The sequence below is a fragment of the Chinchilla lanigera genome, unplaced genomic scaffold, assembly GCF_000276665.1.
Source record: "Chinchilla lanigera isolate Chin_1 unplaced genomic scaffold, ChiLan1.0 scaffold00015, whole genome shotgun sequence".
In the NCBI taxonomy this organism is placed as follows: domain Eukaryota; kingdom Metazoa; phylum Chordata; class Mammalia; order Rodentia; family Chinchillidae; genus Chinchilla; species Chinchilla lanigera.
Genome location: NW_004955416.1, coordinates 28508093 through 28525531, shown reverse-complemented (window position 1 = coordinate 28525531; position 17439 = coordinate 28508093). Strand labels below are relative to the sequence as shown.

Below are 17439 nucleotides of genomic sequence, written 5' to 3'. Positions count from 1 at the left end.
TTTCTTCTATCATTTCTTTAGGCCATCTTTTTCATTCTCCTGTTCCTTCTCAGCAATAGAGATCTCCTCAGCCTTATCTTTGCAGTCCACAGCATTACTGGAGCTTCCTTTCTGGCCAAACTCACAACATTTTAAATCATCCTGCTGGGCTCTTTGTATTTGATTCTCAATATAAATCTGGCTAAAAGCCCCCAGCAATAGCCATGGCACTTCCCCAACGTTTGACTGCCTTGAAATTTCTTTTGCCAAATTAATCAGTCTACTGCCGCTCTTAATCTCAGTCTTAGGCAAAGTCTCTGGACATGAGAAAAATGCAGACAAACTTTTTGCCAAGCCATAACACGCATCATCTCGAGTCCAACAACCAATGCAGGTCTTCTTCCCAGCAGAAACCTCCCAAACCTGGTCTTTACTGGCAAGATTTCTGTTAGCCTTCTGGGCTTCTGAGCTCTGACTAGAATCTCCCAGACAGAACAGCTGAAGGTGTTCTAGCGCTTCTCTTTCAGGTGACATCTCCTAACCTTCCTTTTTCTGCATTGTGGTCTGTCTCTTTACTTTGTCTATGGGCTCCAATTTTCCCTTCAGATCTTTTCTGGGTCCTGGGGATCCACCTCCTGCCTTTTATTCTCTGAGTTGTTATTTTCCAGTGTCTGGATTCCAGATCTTGGAGAGGTTGATTTGTTGCTGCTTACCAGTTTGCCATCTTCCTGAAAGTCTTTGTTTATTGTATTTTAATTACTAGTTTTCAGAGTACTAAAACATTTATGCTATACAATATTGTACAAAATAACACTAATGAATATTTTATTGTGCACTTACGAATCTTTTTTCATGGTCTAGAAACTACCACAGCTAAAACTGAAGACACATGAATCCATGAATTAATTTGACATGATCTTGAGTTTTTTAAAGATTTACTGTACTCATAGTGTTACTTTGCATGGAATTATGATCTTTCCAATGGGGTTTAACACTTAGTGCCTTTACTTGCAGGAGGAATATCACAGCCGTAACTTCACAGAAGTGCTGTCTCCTAATGTGTACAACAGTAAACTCTGGGAAACCTCAGGCCACTGGCAGCATTACAGTGAGAACATGTTTACCTTTGATATTGAAAAGGATACTTTCGCCCTTAAGCCCATGAATTGTCCAGGACACTGGTGAGTATTAAAAGTGAAGCAGATTCTCTATGAGTACATAGCACACTTCATAATTAGATTTTAGTATTTGTTTTGTGTTTTCGAGTTAAGTGATCCTTTGATCTGAAGACTGGTTAGTAATCCTATACAAGGGTCTTTAAAATGAATTATAAACACTAAATAAGATTCACTGGATACATGAAAACAGGTAGTAGCATTTCCAGAAGCTGTAACAGAGTTAATTTGCAGAGTGCAGCAGTGATGTGAACATAAGGTTCAGTAATTCCTAGAAGAGGGTTGGGGTGTAGTTCAATGAGAGAGTGTTTATTTAGCATTTGCAAGGCCCTTGCTTAGATTCCCAGTGATGAGTACTAATGGTAATAACAACACCAATTGTAAGTCATAGGATAAATGCTATAACTTGATGATCTAAGAATAAGTGCACAAATCTGAAGACTTAATTGTAATTTCTTAATATTTATATAATCATAATTTGCTGTGTATAAGTTGTGTTCCTGTATCTTTTCTAGTCTAATGTTTGCCCATCGTCCGCGATCTTGGAGGGAAATGCCCATTAGATTTGCTGATTTTGGAGTTCTTCATAGAAACGAACTGTCAGGGACTTTAAGTGGCTTAACCCGAGTCAGACGCTTCCAGCAGGATGACGCTCACATCTTCTGCACGGTGGAGCAGGTAGGCAAGAGTACAGTAAAGCTGTGACTGTCGCAGATTCGGCATTAGCCTGAACACATCCCTTAGTCTTTCTGAGATGCTGTGAATTAAGATTTTGGTCTAGTCACTGAGGATTCATTCAGCTCCAGCATTTGGTGGTTCTCTCATTTGGGTGAGTAGGTCAGTAATTTCCTCTGGAGGCAGTGTGGCTGTTACCTTCCGTGGGCAGCCCTCCCATCCGTCTCTCCTGTGTGCCATCCTTTTCATGGTGTAGTGCCCTGGCCTGCTTGTTTCTCATCTCTCTCCATGGTTAGGAGCCTCGGGCAGCCTGCATGTGTTTGCACACAAGGAAATGGTACAAGGAAGGAATGGGTGGGTGACCAAAACAGTGACTCCTACTCTACTAGTATGAGGCTTCATGTCCATGTGACACAAAGAATTTTTTTTACTTAAAAAAATACCATAGGTGCCTTTATTTTGGTGTTCTATTTGAGTATTTCACATGTTCTGCTTTCAGATTGAAGAAGAAATAAAGGAGTGCTTGCAGTTTTTGCAGTCTGTTTATTCAGCCTTTGGCTTTTCCTTTGTATTAAACCTATCAACAAGGCCTGAAAACTTTCTAGGAGAGAAGGAAATGTGGGATGAAGCTGAGAAGGTAAGAGGAAACGGGCTTCCTCGTTTTCCTCAAGAGCACCTGAAAAACTTCACTAGAAGTGTTAAAAGTTAGGGGATAAATATGCAGATTGTAGAATATGATTATCAATTTCTCTTTGAAACAGTGGCAATAATAAGAACAATATATTTGTTTCACATGGTAAAGTTTATGTCAGGTTTTAATTTATAGTCTTTTTTGGTGCCAATCACAAATAGCCAGCTTAAGTTTTTAACAGACTCCTCCTATTTGCAGTAACTCCTCATTTGATTAGTTTTAAAGTGTTGCCTGTGATGCCTTGTTAGTTTGACTCCAGAATCCTGGGGTTCTGGGTTCTGGCTGTTGACACAGATCTGATGCTTTAGTCCCCTCTACAGGCCGAGCCTGCTGTGCCCACCCTCTGTCTGGAGACACTCAGACATCACATTTCAGCTTTGAAAAAGTAAAATTGAGCTCATTGTATGCTTTTTCCTTACTAAACATGAAAAGGATCTCTCCTATGTTGTTATTAGAAATGAGGTTGGTGTGGCCAGATCTTCTACCCTGCCTGTCAGGCCGCCTCTTCCTGGAATACTCGCAGGAGCTGAACACATAGGTTAGGAGAAATAGGACAGGATCAAATGAACACTGCACTAATAGTGTAACATTCTTTTGTGCTGTTCATAGTAGCGAGGCTGTACAGAAGTGCACCCAGGCATTTTAGGTCCGAGTTCTGAATAGGGTCTCCTCTCCATTGCCCCCATGCCTGTCCTAAACTCTTCCACATCTACAGCGTGGAGGAAGAAACTCCAGTGAGATAGTCTTTACCCCAGGAAGGATGCTAACTAAATTTGCCTACCAGCTGCATGGAAGCAAAAAGAGGAAAAAGGGATGCAAAAACTTGGCTCAGATCTGTGTTACCTCCTTACAGACTTTTAGCTCTGTGGGTGGAATTATGGAAGACCTCTGAGCATCAGGATCAAGCGTGAACTGGTGGTGGTAGAGATGGGGTCCTCGTGGTCATCACAGTGATAACCCTGCTGCCTAAGGTGGTAGTGAGCCCGAGAGAAACAGATGCTGGGCATAGTGTCAGGCTCAGGGAAGTGCCCAGTGGATGTCAGGTGGTAGTGTCCTTGTCATCATCGTTGTCATTAGCACTCCAGTCATGTGGAAATGGGTGGGAGATGGGGAGGCAAAAAAAGGTGGACCTGGAATGGGCCTGGCATGGAGAGAAGGGGTAGAAGTCCCACCCTTTCATTCTCTTTTAACTAACGTGGCTAAATAGTTTATCAGCCAAGCCCATTGTCAGTCAGACATCTGACTGCCCATCAGGAATGGGCCTGATGAGCCTGCTATTATTTCTGAGAGATTCCTCTCGTACTGACCACTCTTCCCCTGGGACTCAGGAAGAGGGACTCAGTGAGATAAATATTTGAGTGTTTTCTTGTGTCTTCAGAAGTTTCTGAAATGGTTTGAAAGAAGCATGCTTTATATAAATTTGAAGCTTCCTTGGTCTGGACTTCTTAGCTTTGTCTGCTCCTGTTAACCTGCCTTGTCCCTGGGTCTCCAGAGGCCTGGTGCTTGTCATCCTCACTGCAGAGCTTGGCCTGTCTTTGGCTTTTAAGTGCCCTGTGTGTTACTCAGCTTTCCCATCGCTGAGACACAGTACCTGATTCCTGCAACTTCAAGGAAGAAAGGTTTCATTTAGCTCCTGGTTTCAGAGATTCAGTCTATGGCCAGCTGGCTCCAAGGCAGAAGCATCATGGGGGAAGGGTGTGACATGGCAGCAGGGGAACAGTGCCAGGGACCATATATTATGGTCCTGCCACTCAAAGTCCTGCCTCATGACCCACCCAGACACACCAGAAACATGCTTTATAAATCAACTAGGCATTTCTTCATCTGACGCATTGACAAATGTGGATTAATGGTTCCACTCTGGGAGCTTCTAACATTCTTTCCATTCTTAGTTACTGCTGTAAGAGGGCCTGGTTTTCTCTGGGAACATGTACCAGTATCCCTTCTCAGAGTAGTGGAATTAGCAGGGGCTTCCCAAGCCTGGGAAATGCTGTATGAAAGGGGTCCCCTCCCGGCGCTAAGGAGGAAGGCAGTGTTTCTATAAAGTTAGGCCTGTAAGGGACACTCCCAAGAACTCAGGAAGGAGATCTTTGCCTCTTGCAAGACCAGATCCTGGCTGAGACCCTGCAAAGCCTGCCAAGACACAAGGAGTCTGCCCCATGGTAACTCTCACTGCAGCTCCATGGCCCAGGTCTACTTCCACTCCCGAGAATGTGTCCTCTCCCAGGCACCAGTATGTAAAGATGTTGACAAGAGGCTGGGAGTGGATTGGGTTTGTTTCTTTTCTTGGTTTGGTTTTGAGACAGGGTCTCACTGTGTAGTTCAAGCTGTGCTTGAGTTCAGTATGTTGCCCAAGTTGGTCTTGAACGCATGGTGAAGGGGTAGCCTCAGCCTCCTGAGTTCTGGAACTATGGGTATATCACCATCACACCTGGCTTGAGTGGCATTTTGACAATATTCTGGCCAAAGACCTAGGAATAATAGGTTCTTCCCAAGAAGGCTGTGTACACAGGAATACCAAGAGGATTCAGAAACCCCTTTATTAATATACCTTCAGCATTGAGAATCTCACTGCAAACTATGTTAAAAGCACATCATAGGATCCGGGCATGGTGGCACACGCCTGTAATCCCAGCACTTGGCAGGCTGAGGCAGGAGGATCTTTGCAAGTTTGAGACCAGCCTGGGCTACAAAGTGAGTTCAAGACCAGCCTGAACTGCATAGTGAGACCCTGTCTCAAAAAAACAACAATAAAAAAAGCACGTCATAGCTTAAGGTAAAGACCAAAGTGGGTTGCCGCCCTCAATACCCATGTAAATCACAGGGGATCCTTCCCCCACCTGCATATGCAGAGGCAGAAAAAGAGCAAAAGAGAAATGGCAGCGCCTGCTGACTTGGCCTTCTCACCACCAACCCCGCACCCAGCACGGAAGAGGGAGCAAGGTGAATGCCCTCCTGCTTTCTCATGTGTAGAGACCCCACCTCTAAGGAGACTAGCTAGTCAGGGTCTTGGAGCTCTTACCAAGAGACAGAAACTGTCACTGTGTAGGACACAGGGGTAATTAAGGTTTATGGTACTTTTTGTGAGCTATATGATAAAAAGATAAAAGTATACAATGAAGAAGAGGTTTTAAATGTTCTCCTCTTTAAAATAAACAGCAACTGCAGAATAGTTTGATGGAATTTGGAAAACCATGGAAAATAAACCCAGGAGATGGAGCATTTTATGGCCCTAAGGTAAGTAGACTGTCTACTTAAAATAAGTAAAATTTAAAAGACAAATAAGTGTTTCTAAGCAAACATCATCTTAATTTACAGATTGATATAAAAATCAAGGATGCTATTGGCAGATACCATCAGTGTGCTACAATTCAACTGGATTTCCAATTGCCTATTAGATTTAATCTCACATATGTTAGGTGAGTGAATATGATAAATAATGTAGTACTACTATCCTAGTTGTCATCTGAGCATGAATATAAAAATAAGTGTTAATGGATGTCTTATATATATACTGTATAGTATATATTTGTTTACCTATGTGTAATCTAGTTAGTGGGTCTTCTTAGTACATTTTCTGTTGCTGTAACAAAATACTTGAGGCTGGGTACTTTATAAAAGAAGAGAGGTTTATTTGGCTGATTCTGGTGGCTGGAAAGTCCAGGCAGCGTGGCACCAGCTCTGAGGAGTGCCTTCTGGCTGCTTCCCAACATGGTAGAGAACTTAGGAGTGACTGTATGTAGAAGGGAACAACCCACTTTCTTGAGAAATAACCCAGTTCTGTGAGAACTGCACTCATCCCTTCTAAAGCTAATGCCCCAGGGAGCTAATCACTTCTCGCTAGGCCTCACCTTGTAAAGGTATCTACCACCTGTTGGTCTAGGGCTATAGCACACTGAGAAAAAGTTACCATCTTTCAACACTGCCACATCTAAGGCATGAGAACCAAGCTTCCACACATGAACCTGTGGAGAACACACTCAAACCACATCCAGACCCTAGCAGGGATCAACTTCAATTTCCTGAGGACGTGCTCTGGTGGGGAAAGGAAGATAAGCAAGCATAAAATTAGAGATCTGAACAAAGTACCATGAAAATATGGACCAGGCTGCTAAGTATCTGTAAGGCAGAGCAAGACGATTTCTCAGAGAGCTGCAAAGGGTCTGTGAGATTTTTCTCCTGTTTTATCTTAATTTTGTTTTTTAAGATTAAGTGTTAAATTCAGATGTAAGATGTTTTGCATTTTTGGGGGTGTAAGATGAGGCTCATAAAACAAGTTGGAAAGTATTCCATACTGTTCTGTATTCTAGAAGAGATTACACAGAATTGATGCTATTTCTTTCTGATGTTTGGTAGAATTTGTCGTGAAAATTATCCAGTGCTGTAGGTTTCCTTTTGAGGAGAAAAGGCAAAAAATACTGGCATATTTCAAATCCAGTAATTTTTGGTAGAATATTTTCCTGTTAAGATTCTTGGTAAGTGAACAACCACTTTTCATCCGAGGAGGATGTGGAGGAGAAACAGATCAGCCAGGCAGCCAGCTGTCTTCAGTGCATGTGAAGGGCAGAGCAGAAGCGGAAGCAGGGGGCGGTAGGTAGGTCAGAAATGGTTGTGATTAGAACCAGACGGCAGTAGTGGAAATGAACAAAGTGGAGGTGTACAGGGTATAGTTTGGAGGAAGAACTTACGAGGTTTGTACAGGTTGAGGGAAAGAAGAGAGAAGCATCAGGGTTAGCACTATAGTCCAGTAAGGGTTTATTCTCAGAAACCATGGAGATATGTATTACTGTATTTGTTGCATTCAACCTTGCAGAAAAGCATCAAGTGAAGTTTAACCTTCATTCCTGTGCAGTGGGCAGAAAGAAATTTATTATGACAAGCATCATTTATCAGAAAGCAGCGGTAGTATCTCAAGGTAGTTGGGAAGAGGTGGATGTGCTACTGCCTGCCCTTAGCAAAATGATAGGCAGTGATAATAGTCAATTATAACTCACTTGAAGTGAGCTTAAGAAAGGAGTCTCTTTTTATTTTGTGTTTTAGTAGTACCTAACTGATATGATTTTTGGATAAAAATTTCTCATAGGAACATATTATATTTGTTGCAATAAAATGGAATTTATCTTTCTAGGAAACTTGTGCATAGATTTTTGGAGTGACCTATTTCATTAAAATTAAAGGTCATAATGTGCATTTTTCCACTTTTTTTCCCCCAAAGGAGAAGAAGTCATTAAATGTAAAGTGCATGTCTTAAGAGTTTCAGGCCTGTGAAAGGAATTTCACCAGTAACTTCTAGAACAAATATCAAGAAACATTTTGAAAAGTGAGGTTTATGGTGGGGCTAGGGTAGTGGCAGGAACAGGTATACCGTCTGTACTTTTGTGTGTTTTCAATGTTCTCTAATAAAAAGTGTTTTTAAAATAAATGAAGAAGCAACCAAAGCATTCTTTTGTGTGAAGAAACAAAACAGCCACCAAACAAAACAAATAATGTCAATAGAGAGATATTCAGAAACACTAAATCTCTAGCCAGAGTTAAATATAAAGAAGTTAGGTGTGGTGCTGCCTGCCTATAATCCCAACCTTTGGGAGGACTAAGTTCAAGGTCAGCCTGGATTACATAGAAAGACCCTATCTCAAAAAATTTAAATCAAATAAGAAGACAATAAAATTATTCCTTGGAAAATACTGAAATGTATTATTTTTATTTTTTAGTAAGGATGGAGATGATAAAAAGAGACCTGTGATCATTCACCGAGCCATATTGGGATCAGTAGAAAGGATGATTGCCATTCTCTCAGAAAACTATGGGGGAAAATGGTAAGTGATATGGGAAAGAAAAGCTAGGTATCTCTTATTCTTAAAAATTATGTTAGTCAAGATTAAATTGGTAGGAAAAATTGGAAGCTCCTGCCTTATATTAGCAAATTCCCAAAGGGCAAAGAAAGCATTCTTGTTCCATTTACCACATCAGAAAACAGAAACATGGCAAGGCACAGTGGCATCAACTGTGCCATTCGCCCTGTGGGGAACTCAGCCATATCAGAAAGCTATCTTTGCACCTATTTTAAGCCCCTCAAAGATCCAGTGGGTGCCTGAAAAAGCCTGTGCTCAGTTCCTGGGATGTTGCCTCTTGCTGCATCATCATCCATCTGTGACCCACGTTGTCAGCATGTGCGGGTTTCTTAGGGCCATGGACTGAGGAAGGAAACGTGAACCCGATCTGTGACTGGCCTGAGTAGTGCACTGGCACAGACCTGGAGAGGGTGGCGATAGCAGCACAGCCCATTTAGGGATGACAGCAAGGCAGGGAAATGCCTCCCTGTGGAATGTGGAGGGATGCATCTTGCAGTTTTCTTTGCTTGGAAGAAAAACTGGCCAGACTTAGAGAGCTAGACTGAGGCAGGGCTCTGGTTACTGCTTTGGAGAGAGGTCAGAGACTGGGGAGTAATTAGATTGGAAATAACAGGTGACAGATCTGGGGAAGAGAAATGTGGATGATTGCTCACAGTGGGCCACAACAGTGTTGCGTTAGCTTTACCACTGCTGAGACATAGCACCTGACACCTACATGTTAAAGGAGAGGTTTAATTGGGCTCGTTGCTTAGGGGGTTCAGTCTGTGGCTGGCTGGCTTCAAGGCAGAAGCATCATGGTGGAAGGACATGGTGGAGGAAAGCTGCTCCCCTCATGTTGCCAGGAAACAGAAGGGAGGAACTAGGGACAAGCGTACATGCTTCTATGTTATGCCCCCAGTGACCGCCGCCAACCAGACCCCACCTTCTAACAGCACAGTTAGCCGTGAACTCATCAGTGGACTTCAGCACTGATGAGCATAGATGGAACCCCCATGATCCAGTCACCTTAAGAAGCCCCACCTCTGAATACATGAGACTTTAGGGAACATTTTATACTTAAACCATCGAAGTGGTATTGCCAGTAAAGGCCCTTAATGTTGAAGAGATTTTTACTGTTCAGGTCCAGCAGGACCACTACTGATGGCTAAGGGGTTCATGAACAAGGTGGCCACAAGGGGACATGCACTAGCTTACCAACATGGAAGTTCCTTCACCAGGTTCCATGACTGTACTCCTCCTTTGAGAAGTAAGGCATTGTGCCAACACTAATGCACTCACTACTCTCCTGGTGCGCTCAGAAACAGCTACCCTCACTAGCAGTTACAGCACCAACTGGCAGATGACACACCCTGCGATGGTGCATCTTACATTTAAGAAACTGACAGAGCATCTGTTCATGCAATTCAGTTCTCCCTTCAGGATCTACTGCCCCCACTGCTCCTGTTGCTGGGCACAGTATCTATAGCTCCTGCTCGGGACACAGGGCATGGGTGTCACTGCTCAGGTCACAGATTCCTCCCAAAACTCAGTCTTTACATCACCCTTGTCAGAATGGATTCCACCCGGTCGCTCCTCCTATGTGCCACCCTGTCCCAAGTCAGCATGCCATGCTTGCACATGGCAGAAGCTGGAGTCCATGCGTGCATTTTAGTACTCAGCCGATTTCTGAGCAGGAAACATAAGATGGGGAATTTTACAAACTGAGGCTCTTCCAAATATCCCGGACAGGTAGAGAGTCTGCATATATCCTTAATCATTTGAGATCTTGAAAATATACTGTGGTATCATGTAACATAGAAGCTATTACAGTTACACAGAATCTAAAAGTAGAGGCATGAATGTGCAGGCTACTGAAGACAGTCAGCTTTCCTATTGCTGGGTCATATTACCTGATACCTGCAATTTGAGAGGTTTATTTGGCTCATAGCTTCAAAAGATTCAGTCCGTGGTCGGCTGGCCCCATGTGAGAATATCACAGAAAGGGCATAGCTGCTTAGTTCATGGTGTCCAGGAAGCAGAACAGAGGAACAATACCAGAGAGAAGGGTGAGGGATCAGATAGGGACCCCAAGGTCATGTCTTTATGACCTACCCAGACATATTCAGAAGCGTGCTTTGCTAATTCCCTGGGAAGATCCCAAGCCAATCAAGTTGACAGTCTACCTTATCCATCGCACTGAGTGTGAGATAACGTGTTTGTATTTCTTTTCAGTTGGCTGTGTTTTAAATAATTTCACTTAGGTGAGAGTGGTGGTGTCTTACACTAGACTGGTAATGGTGAAGGTCACAAAAAAAACTAAAGAGCATTCATGGAATCAGGAGATGGAGTGGGAGCCAGGAGATGTGCCAGTGCATGGAGTGGGCTGTCCTTTTTTGAGGGACTCAGGGATACTCCGCACATTTCATGCATATGCGTCAGGTTTCATGTGCCTGCCAGACCCTAAGGGGAAATGTCTCCAAGAACTCAAAGTAGAAATGGCTAAAATATAGTTCTTTGCGTGTAGAGTAAGGCTGGAGCTAAAAAAGAAACATGCTTTTCATTTTATACTATGTATCCCTGTGTTTTATCATGTTTATCATATATTATTTTGTTTCTAACATTTAAGAAAAATACATAAATTTGTGCTCATAAAGGATCATCTGGGAATAGTGCCCATTTTATTCCCTCCAACTTTAAAAGTGAATTTTCATTATGATTAAGAAAAGGGCAAATATGTCATATCAAATATTCCTTCTACTCATCCTCTGTATGTTTTGGATATATTATATGTTGACACAACTGCAGGTTCATATGTAGTTGTAAGAAATAATATGGAGAAGATCAAACTACTCTTATCACAGTTTTCCTCAATAGTAAGATCTTGCAGAATTATAGAAAGTGTCACAGCTATGAAATAAACACTGTGATTAGTCAACATTTTTCAGATCTCACCAGTTTGCACTTACTTGTGTGTGTGTATTTAGCCCTCTAAGGTTTTGTTATCACATGTGCATGTTAGGTAACTGCTACCTGTCGAGATGTGAACTGCTATCTGCATTGTCCCCTCCTGCTGTCCTTTTTTCCCCCCTGCACACTATCCCACTCCTGCCCACTAATGAAACAACTGTGAATCTGTTCCCCATCTCTGTAATCCTGTTGTAAGTGTTACATAAGTGGAATCACAGTATACAATAGTTTGAGATGAACTTTTTCTCACTCAGTGAAGTTCCCTGGAAATCTGTTTTTATTCTGTTAAGTATCAGTAGTTCATTGGTGTGTGAGTGTGTGTGTGTGTGTGTGTGTGTGTTGGAGTACTGGAAATTGAACCCAGGGACACTCTACCACTGAGCTACACCCACAGCTTTTTATTTTTTATTGTGAGACAAGGTCTTGTTATGTTGCTCAGGCAGGGTTCAAACTTGAGATCCCCCTGTCTCGGTCTCTGGAGTGGCTTGAATTACAGGCATTATGCCTAATAATGAACAAAGGTTGGCCACTCCTCTATCCACCCACAGTTTGGCCATTCATCTGCACTAGGACATTTGGTGTATTCAGTCTTGGCTATTATAATAAAGCTTCTGTGGATGTTGGTGTACAGGATCTGTGTTACCCAAGTCTGCATCTCTAGGATAAATGCCCGAGGGTGTAAATTCATGGTTACTCTTCCATCTGTGCTCCAGCACAGGCTTCCCTTTCCTTTCCTGTGAAGACTGCAAACTTCCCCTTTTGTCTACTGTATTGCCTTTTAGCCCTTGATATAGTTTGCTTTGCTTTGCTTCCACACCGTTCTAAAATTTACTCTCTTACGAAGTCTTACTTTAAAAAAAATCTTTTTTTTAAAATCACATAGTAAGTGATCCTGTTGAAATGATTTTGAAAATACATATTTTATATACTTTTCAGGCCTTTCTGGCTATCTCCACGTCAGGTAATGGTCATCCCTGTGGGGCCAACTTGTGAAAAATATGCACTTAAGGTAAAGTCAGATCTATTTAAAATACATATAACTTTATTGTGTGTTCTACGAAAGTCATTGACTTGGAATGTCATTCATGCTTTTATTTATTTATTTATTCATTTATTTATTTTGGTGTTTCTGAGACAGGGCCTGGCTATGTGGTCTGGGCTGGCCTTGAAACTTGTGGTGATTCTCCTGCCTCAGCCTCCCTAGTGCTGGAATTACAGGGATGCGCCACCACACCCAGCTCATTCATGCTTTTAAATACTGCATAACTGACACATTAGTTTAACAACTTACGTTTTCTGTAATTGGGAGTAGCACATGAGGCATGTCTATGCAGCTATATCAGAATTATTTTATTTTTTATTTTATTTATGTTTTGAAGAAATTGGTGGTTTGGTTTGGTTTTGCTAAGACAGGGTCTTGCTATGTAATTCAGGCTGACCTTGAACTCATTGTGTAGCCCAGGCTGGCCTTGAACTCATGGTGATCTTCCTGACTCAGCCTCCTGAGTGCTGGGGTTACAGGAGTACACCCCTCGGGCAAGAAACTGGTATTTTGAAACATTTCATATGTCTTAGTTACTTTTCTCATGGTTGAGACAAAATACCCTAAGTTAAAGGATGAAAAATTTATTTAGCTTAGTTTGTAGAGGTTTCAGTTTATAGTTGGCTGGCTCCAAGGCAGGGTTGTATGGCAGACGGGCATCACAGAGGAGATACAGTTCATGGTGGGCACAAGGCAGCAAAGCAGCAAAATAGAGAAGCAGCAGCAAAGTAGTGAAGAAGCAGCAAGTGATAAGCAGGGACCCTCTTCCTGTCCCTTATATCTTATCCAGGCTACTCATCCTTAGCACAGGTAGCACTCATGCCCAGGATGGGGCAGCCTTAATCCTAGCATCATACACCCTAGATCCAGCTGCCTTCAAAAAGCCCCACATGTGACCACATGAAGTTTTGGGGGGCCATCTAGACATAAGCCATTACATCATGATTAAAATATTTTTTCCACATGAGGGAAAACCACCTTATTACCTGTTATTGCATAACAAATTACTCTAAAACTTAGAAGCCTAAAGCAACAAATACTTACTATCTCACAGTTTGTGCAAGTCAGGAATTGGAGCAGCTTAGTTGCTTGGCCCTGATGCAGTATCTCCTGAGGCTGCGGTCAGCTGCCAGCAGGCTGCAGAAGCCCTGGGGCTCACTCACACACACCTGCACTCCGCACCGTGTGGGCTTCTTGCTAGGCTACCTGAGTGTGCTCACCACATGGCAGCTGGCTTCCCCCAGACAGAGTAAGTGATCTGGTCAAACAGAAGCTGGGTCTCACACCCTTGTCTCAAATGATGTCCCTCATTTCTGCCCTTTGCTGTGGGGAGACCAACTCTGGTACAAGGTGGAGGGAGCAACACAGTTTTGTAAAAACCAGGAGGTGGGGAGCAATGAGGGTGCTTCTGAGTCTGGCTACCATAAATAATGTAATAACAAAGTATCCCATTTCTCCTAGGTATCCAGTGAATTTTTTGAAGAAGGATTTATGGCTGATATTGATTTAGATGACAGTTGTACACTGAACAAGAAAATACGAAATGCACAGTTGGCTCAGTATAATTTTATTTTGGGTAATATATTTTTTCAAATACTTAGTTTTTAGCTTTAATTCTAAAAAAGCAAAATAAGTAATATGGTATAACTCCTTGATAATCAGAATCTGACTACTAAATACAAAGACAAGTCATGGGTTAGCTGTTCCTGGGTGCCCTTTGTTATTTACTGGAAGAAAAGCTATAAAGTTGCACAAGAGTCTTATGGTGTGGTATTACAACAACTAACATCTCAGATGAAAAGAATTTGAAAACAATCTCTTCAGTTGAATTATATTCCTTGTGTTTCGGTCATATGGCAGGCCTGAAACACTGTCCCTTGCTTCTCAGGTTTATTCGCAATCTTGGGGATTAAACAAATGAGTGGAAAAGATTCCACATTTAAAATGATCAAAAGGAAAAAATAAGTGGCACATGAATTACTGGATACAGAATCTAAAATTTTGACTTTAAAAATCATTTTGAAATCAAGAGAAACCAACACTGATACGCTTGCAGGCATCGTACTGGTATTTCCTGTAGGAGACTGTCGAAAGCAAATCTGAATATGCATGGAATTGTCCTGTCAACATTTGTTCACTGATAATATCTGACTGTAGTACAGACTGTGACGTTTCAACCAGGCTTGTTGTAGTGACAGAAATCCAAATTAGTTTGGACAAAGAATTTATTGGAAAGGTACTGGAGGGTCACATGAAAGGTAGAATTAAATAGCCAGATCATTGGAGGAATAACTGGGAGCTACCAAGAGCTTATAGGAACCATTTCTCCACATTTCTGCTGCTTGTTTTGCTGCGGTCCTTGACACTTGTCTTGAATATCTACTTTATTCCACTTACTATGGACTAGTTTCTTCTTCCATTGGGCAGTAGACATGGCTGCAGATTCCTGGATCATCTTACAATATGCATCACTAGAGAGAACAAGCTTTCTTCCCACGTTCCAGAAAATTCTGGTTGGCTGGCTGGCATGGATGTCATGTCCATCTTTTGACTTCTCAACTATGACAGTTGAGAGTGTCTGTGAGAGTCCTCTGCTCCCATTTGTGTCCCAAGGCCATAATACCATTCTCTCAAGTGAGCAGAACGGAGACTGGATCAGAAGTTGTTCCTTCTCAAGATTCTCCAAGGCTCATCAGATTGATATTTAGTGACTTCTACCCAGGAAAAACTCAGGCATGTGTCATGCAACTGTTGACTTAGTTGTTAATCACTGGTTTAAAATACCCTTTTTTTCTCTTTTCTATAGTGGTTGGAGAAAAGGAAAAGATAAATAATGCTGTAAATGTTCGAACAAGAGACAACAAAATTCATGGAGAGATTTCAATAACTTCTGCCATTGATAAATTGAAGACTCTCAAGAAATCACGAACACTAAATGCTGAGGAAGAGTTTTAAAGACCTTTCCTTGTACTCGCTTCTTGTTTTGCCTTTGAAAAATGTATTTTTCTTAAACAGTTAACATGTCAGTACTTCTAACTACTTTGGACGCACTGATGGGTTCACTTATGGGGTCAGTTGAGAAAGAAACGATGAATGAGCAGATGATGTATACAGCACTAAATTCATTAATGTGTCCTGACAATGATAAGAGGAGCCGCTTTGCACATTTGCAATGTCTTCACCCTCAGTGGTGAAATGTTACTCACTGGAAGAAGGAAACACTAGGAAATGAAAATTATGGAAAGCTATTGCTAAGATTTGTGATTTTTCGAAAAGGAGGCTTTAGGCTGGGGATGTAGCTAGGGGTAGAGCACTTGCCTAGAACAGCTGAGGCCCTGGGTTCAAGCCCCAGCATTTAAAAAAAAAAGGTTCAAATAAAAGTCTTCAAATCTGTTTTGAATATGGAAAACAATATTATTTTCCAGTAATATTATGTCTCAGGTATTTTTATGGCTGTATATTACCAAAGTTCACACTGAAACTTTATCTCCCAAATTGGAATCATTCGTTTTAAACTAAGCAGTAACTGTAAGAAACAACTAGCACTGAATATTGGGTTACTGATAAAGGGCTCTGAATCTTAAAAGAAATTCATTGCTATGGGATCTTTTATTTGCACTGCTGGTTAAGAGTTGCAGTTTTAATGCTTCTAATTGCTAATTCTTAATTCACCTTTAGAAAAAATAAATTCCCAAGATAAAATGCATAATGGTGTCTCCAGTGATTCAGTCACAGCCTTAGACACAGAGTTAAATTTTTTTTTTTGAAAGGATCACATTTCACTGATTTATAGACTCAAATGGTTACTGATTTTAACTGAAAATACCTTATTGCTCAGAACATAATTAAAATGGTTTTAGGCAAATAGCTGCTTAGTTATCAAGAAATATTTATTCAATATTTGGCAAGGTGCTGCAGAATTTAAAATAAATCCAAGAAATGATCTCTCTTCAACATATTATTGTTTCCTGGGGGATGTGAACAAATGGTAAACAAAACTGTGGTTTTATCAAACCCGTGTAGTGACATAAAGTGCAGATCATGATACAATTTTTAAAGCTAAAGTTTATCCAGGACTTAACCTGCACAGCACCATTCCATATTTTTTTCATTCATGCAAATGAGGATGTGGGGAATCTGAAGTCCCCACACTAAATGACCTTGGGGCAAGTGGGTGAGGAGAGCCAAGCACATTAACCCACCCTGCGGAGTGCCCTGGGATGTGAACAGGCAGGCTTTCTCCAGAGGGCTGCGTGGACCCTCCCTTGAGTGAAAATCCCACACCCCGAGCTCTTGGCCCGGTCCTTCTAGGCTGTCCTGCCTTTCCTAATCAAGAGGAATTTGGTCTAAGTAGCACACATCCTCGAGGAGTTGGCCAGGGTGACGCTAAGGCTGGCTGAGCGCCTGGATCCGGGTGGGGTGAGTCCCTCGGTCTCCTGTCACCACGGGGCTGGTTTTTCTGTCGCAGTTGGGCCAGTGTCCTCATCGGTAAATAAGTAGTGTCAGGACTGGCCTGAGAATGACCTGAGAGAGACTTAGGCTGCCCACAGCAAACAGTGGATTCTCCATTACTGGCAACAGCTTGCCCCTGGTAAACAAGAAACAAGGGCAACAAAAAGTCCAATGTACGGCTAAGGTCGCCTTGCAGTGCCCTGACGCCAGCTCTGTGTACCAAACTGTGCAGACTGCCCTTAAGGCCTTAAAATCAAACACTTTATCTAGAATGTTTGAGATTCCTTAAAATTGCACCCCCAACCTCAAAACCTATACATGCTCAGTGCCCCCGTTAGATATCTGCTGACACTCGGATGTCAGCCTGTCTGTAGGCAGAGGAAGAAAACCTGATCTTTCCATAGCCTCAGTCTCCGGATGGTTCCTCTCGCGCCGTTACAAGTACCAAGTGAAATACGAGCCATCGGAACCCTCGCACGGGACCTCCCACGGAGCAGCAATCTCTAAACGCGTACATCCGCCCCGTCAAGGGTGGCGCCTGGCCAACCGTGCCCGCCTCTGCTCGCGTCGCCTCAGGTGTGAATTTTAGTCCCCAGGTGATCCTTTCCCAGGCTCAGAAGGGGAGAG

At 42.3% G+C, this 17439-nt stretch overlaps 1 protein-coding gene across 1 annotated transcript in view; it reads left to right on the top strand.

Annotated features, from left to right (window-relative positions):
• Tarsl2 (threonyl-tRNA synthetase-like 2) overlaps positions 1–16303 on the top strand; it is a gene marked incomplete in the record, with an annotated part of 44822 nt that extends 28519 nt beyond the window's left edge. Inside the window, 9 exon segments of the mRNA XM_013512618.1 lie at positions 994–1160; positions 1670–1832; positions 2329–2466; positions 5680–5757; positions 5839–5939; positions 8232–8336; positions 12255–12327; positions 13822–13936; positions 15167–16303. Of these exon segments, the coding sequence (XP_013368072.1) occupies positions 994–1160; positions 1670–1832; positions 2329–2466; positions 5680–5757; positions 5839–5939; positions 8232–8336; positions 12255–12327; positions 13822–13936; positions 15167–15315 (1089 nt within the window).
• Positions 16304–17439: the final 1136 nt, after the last annotated feature.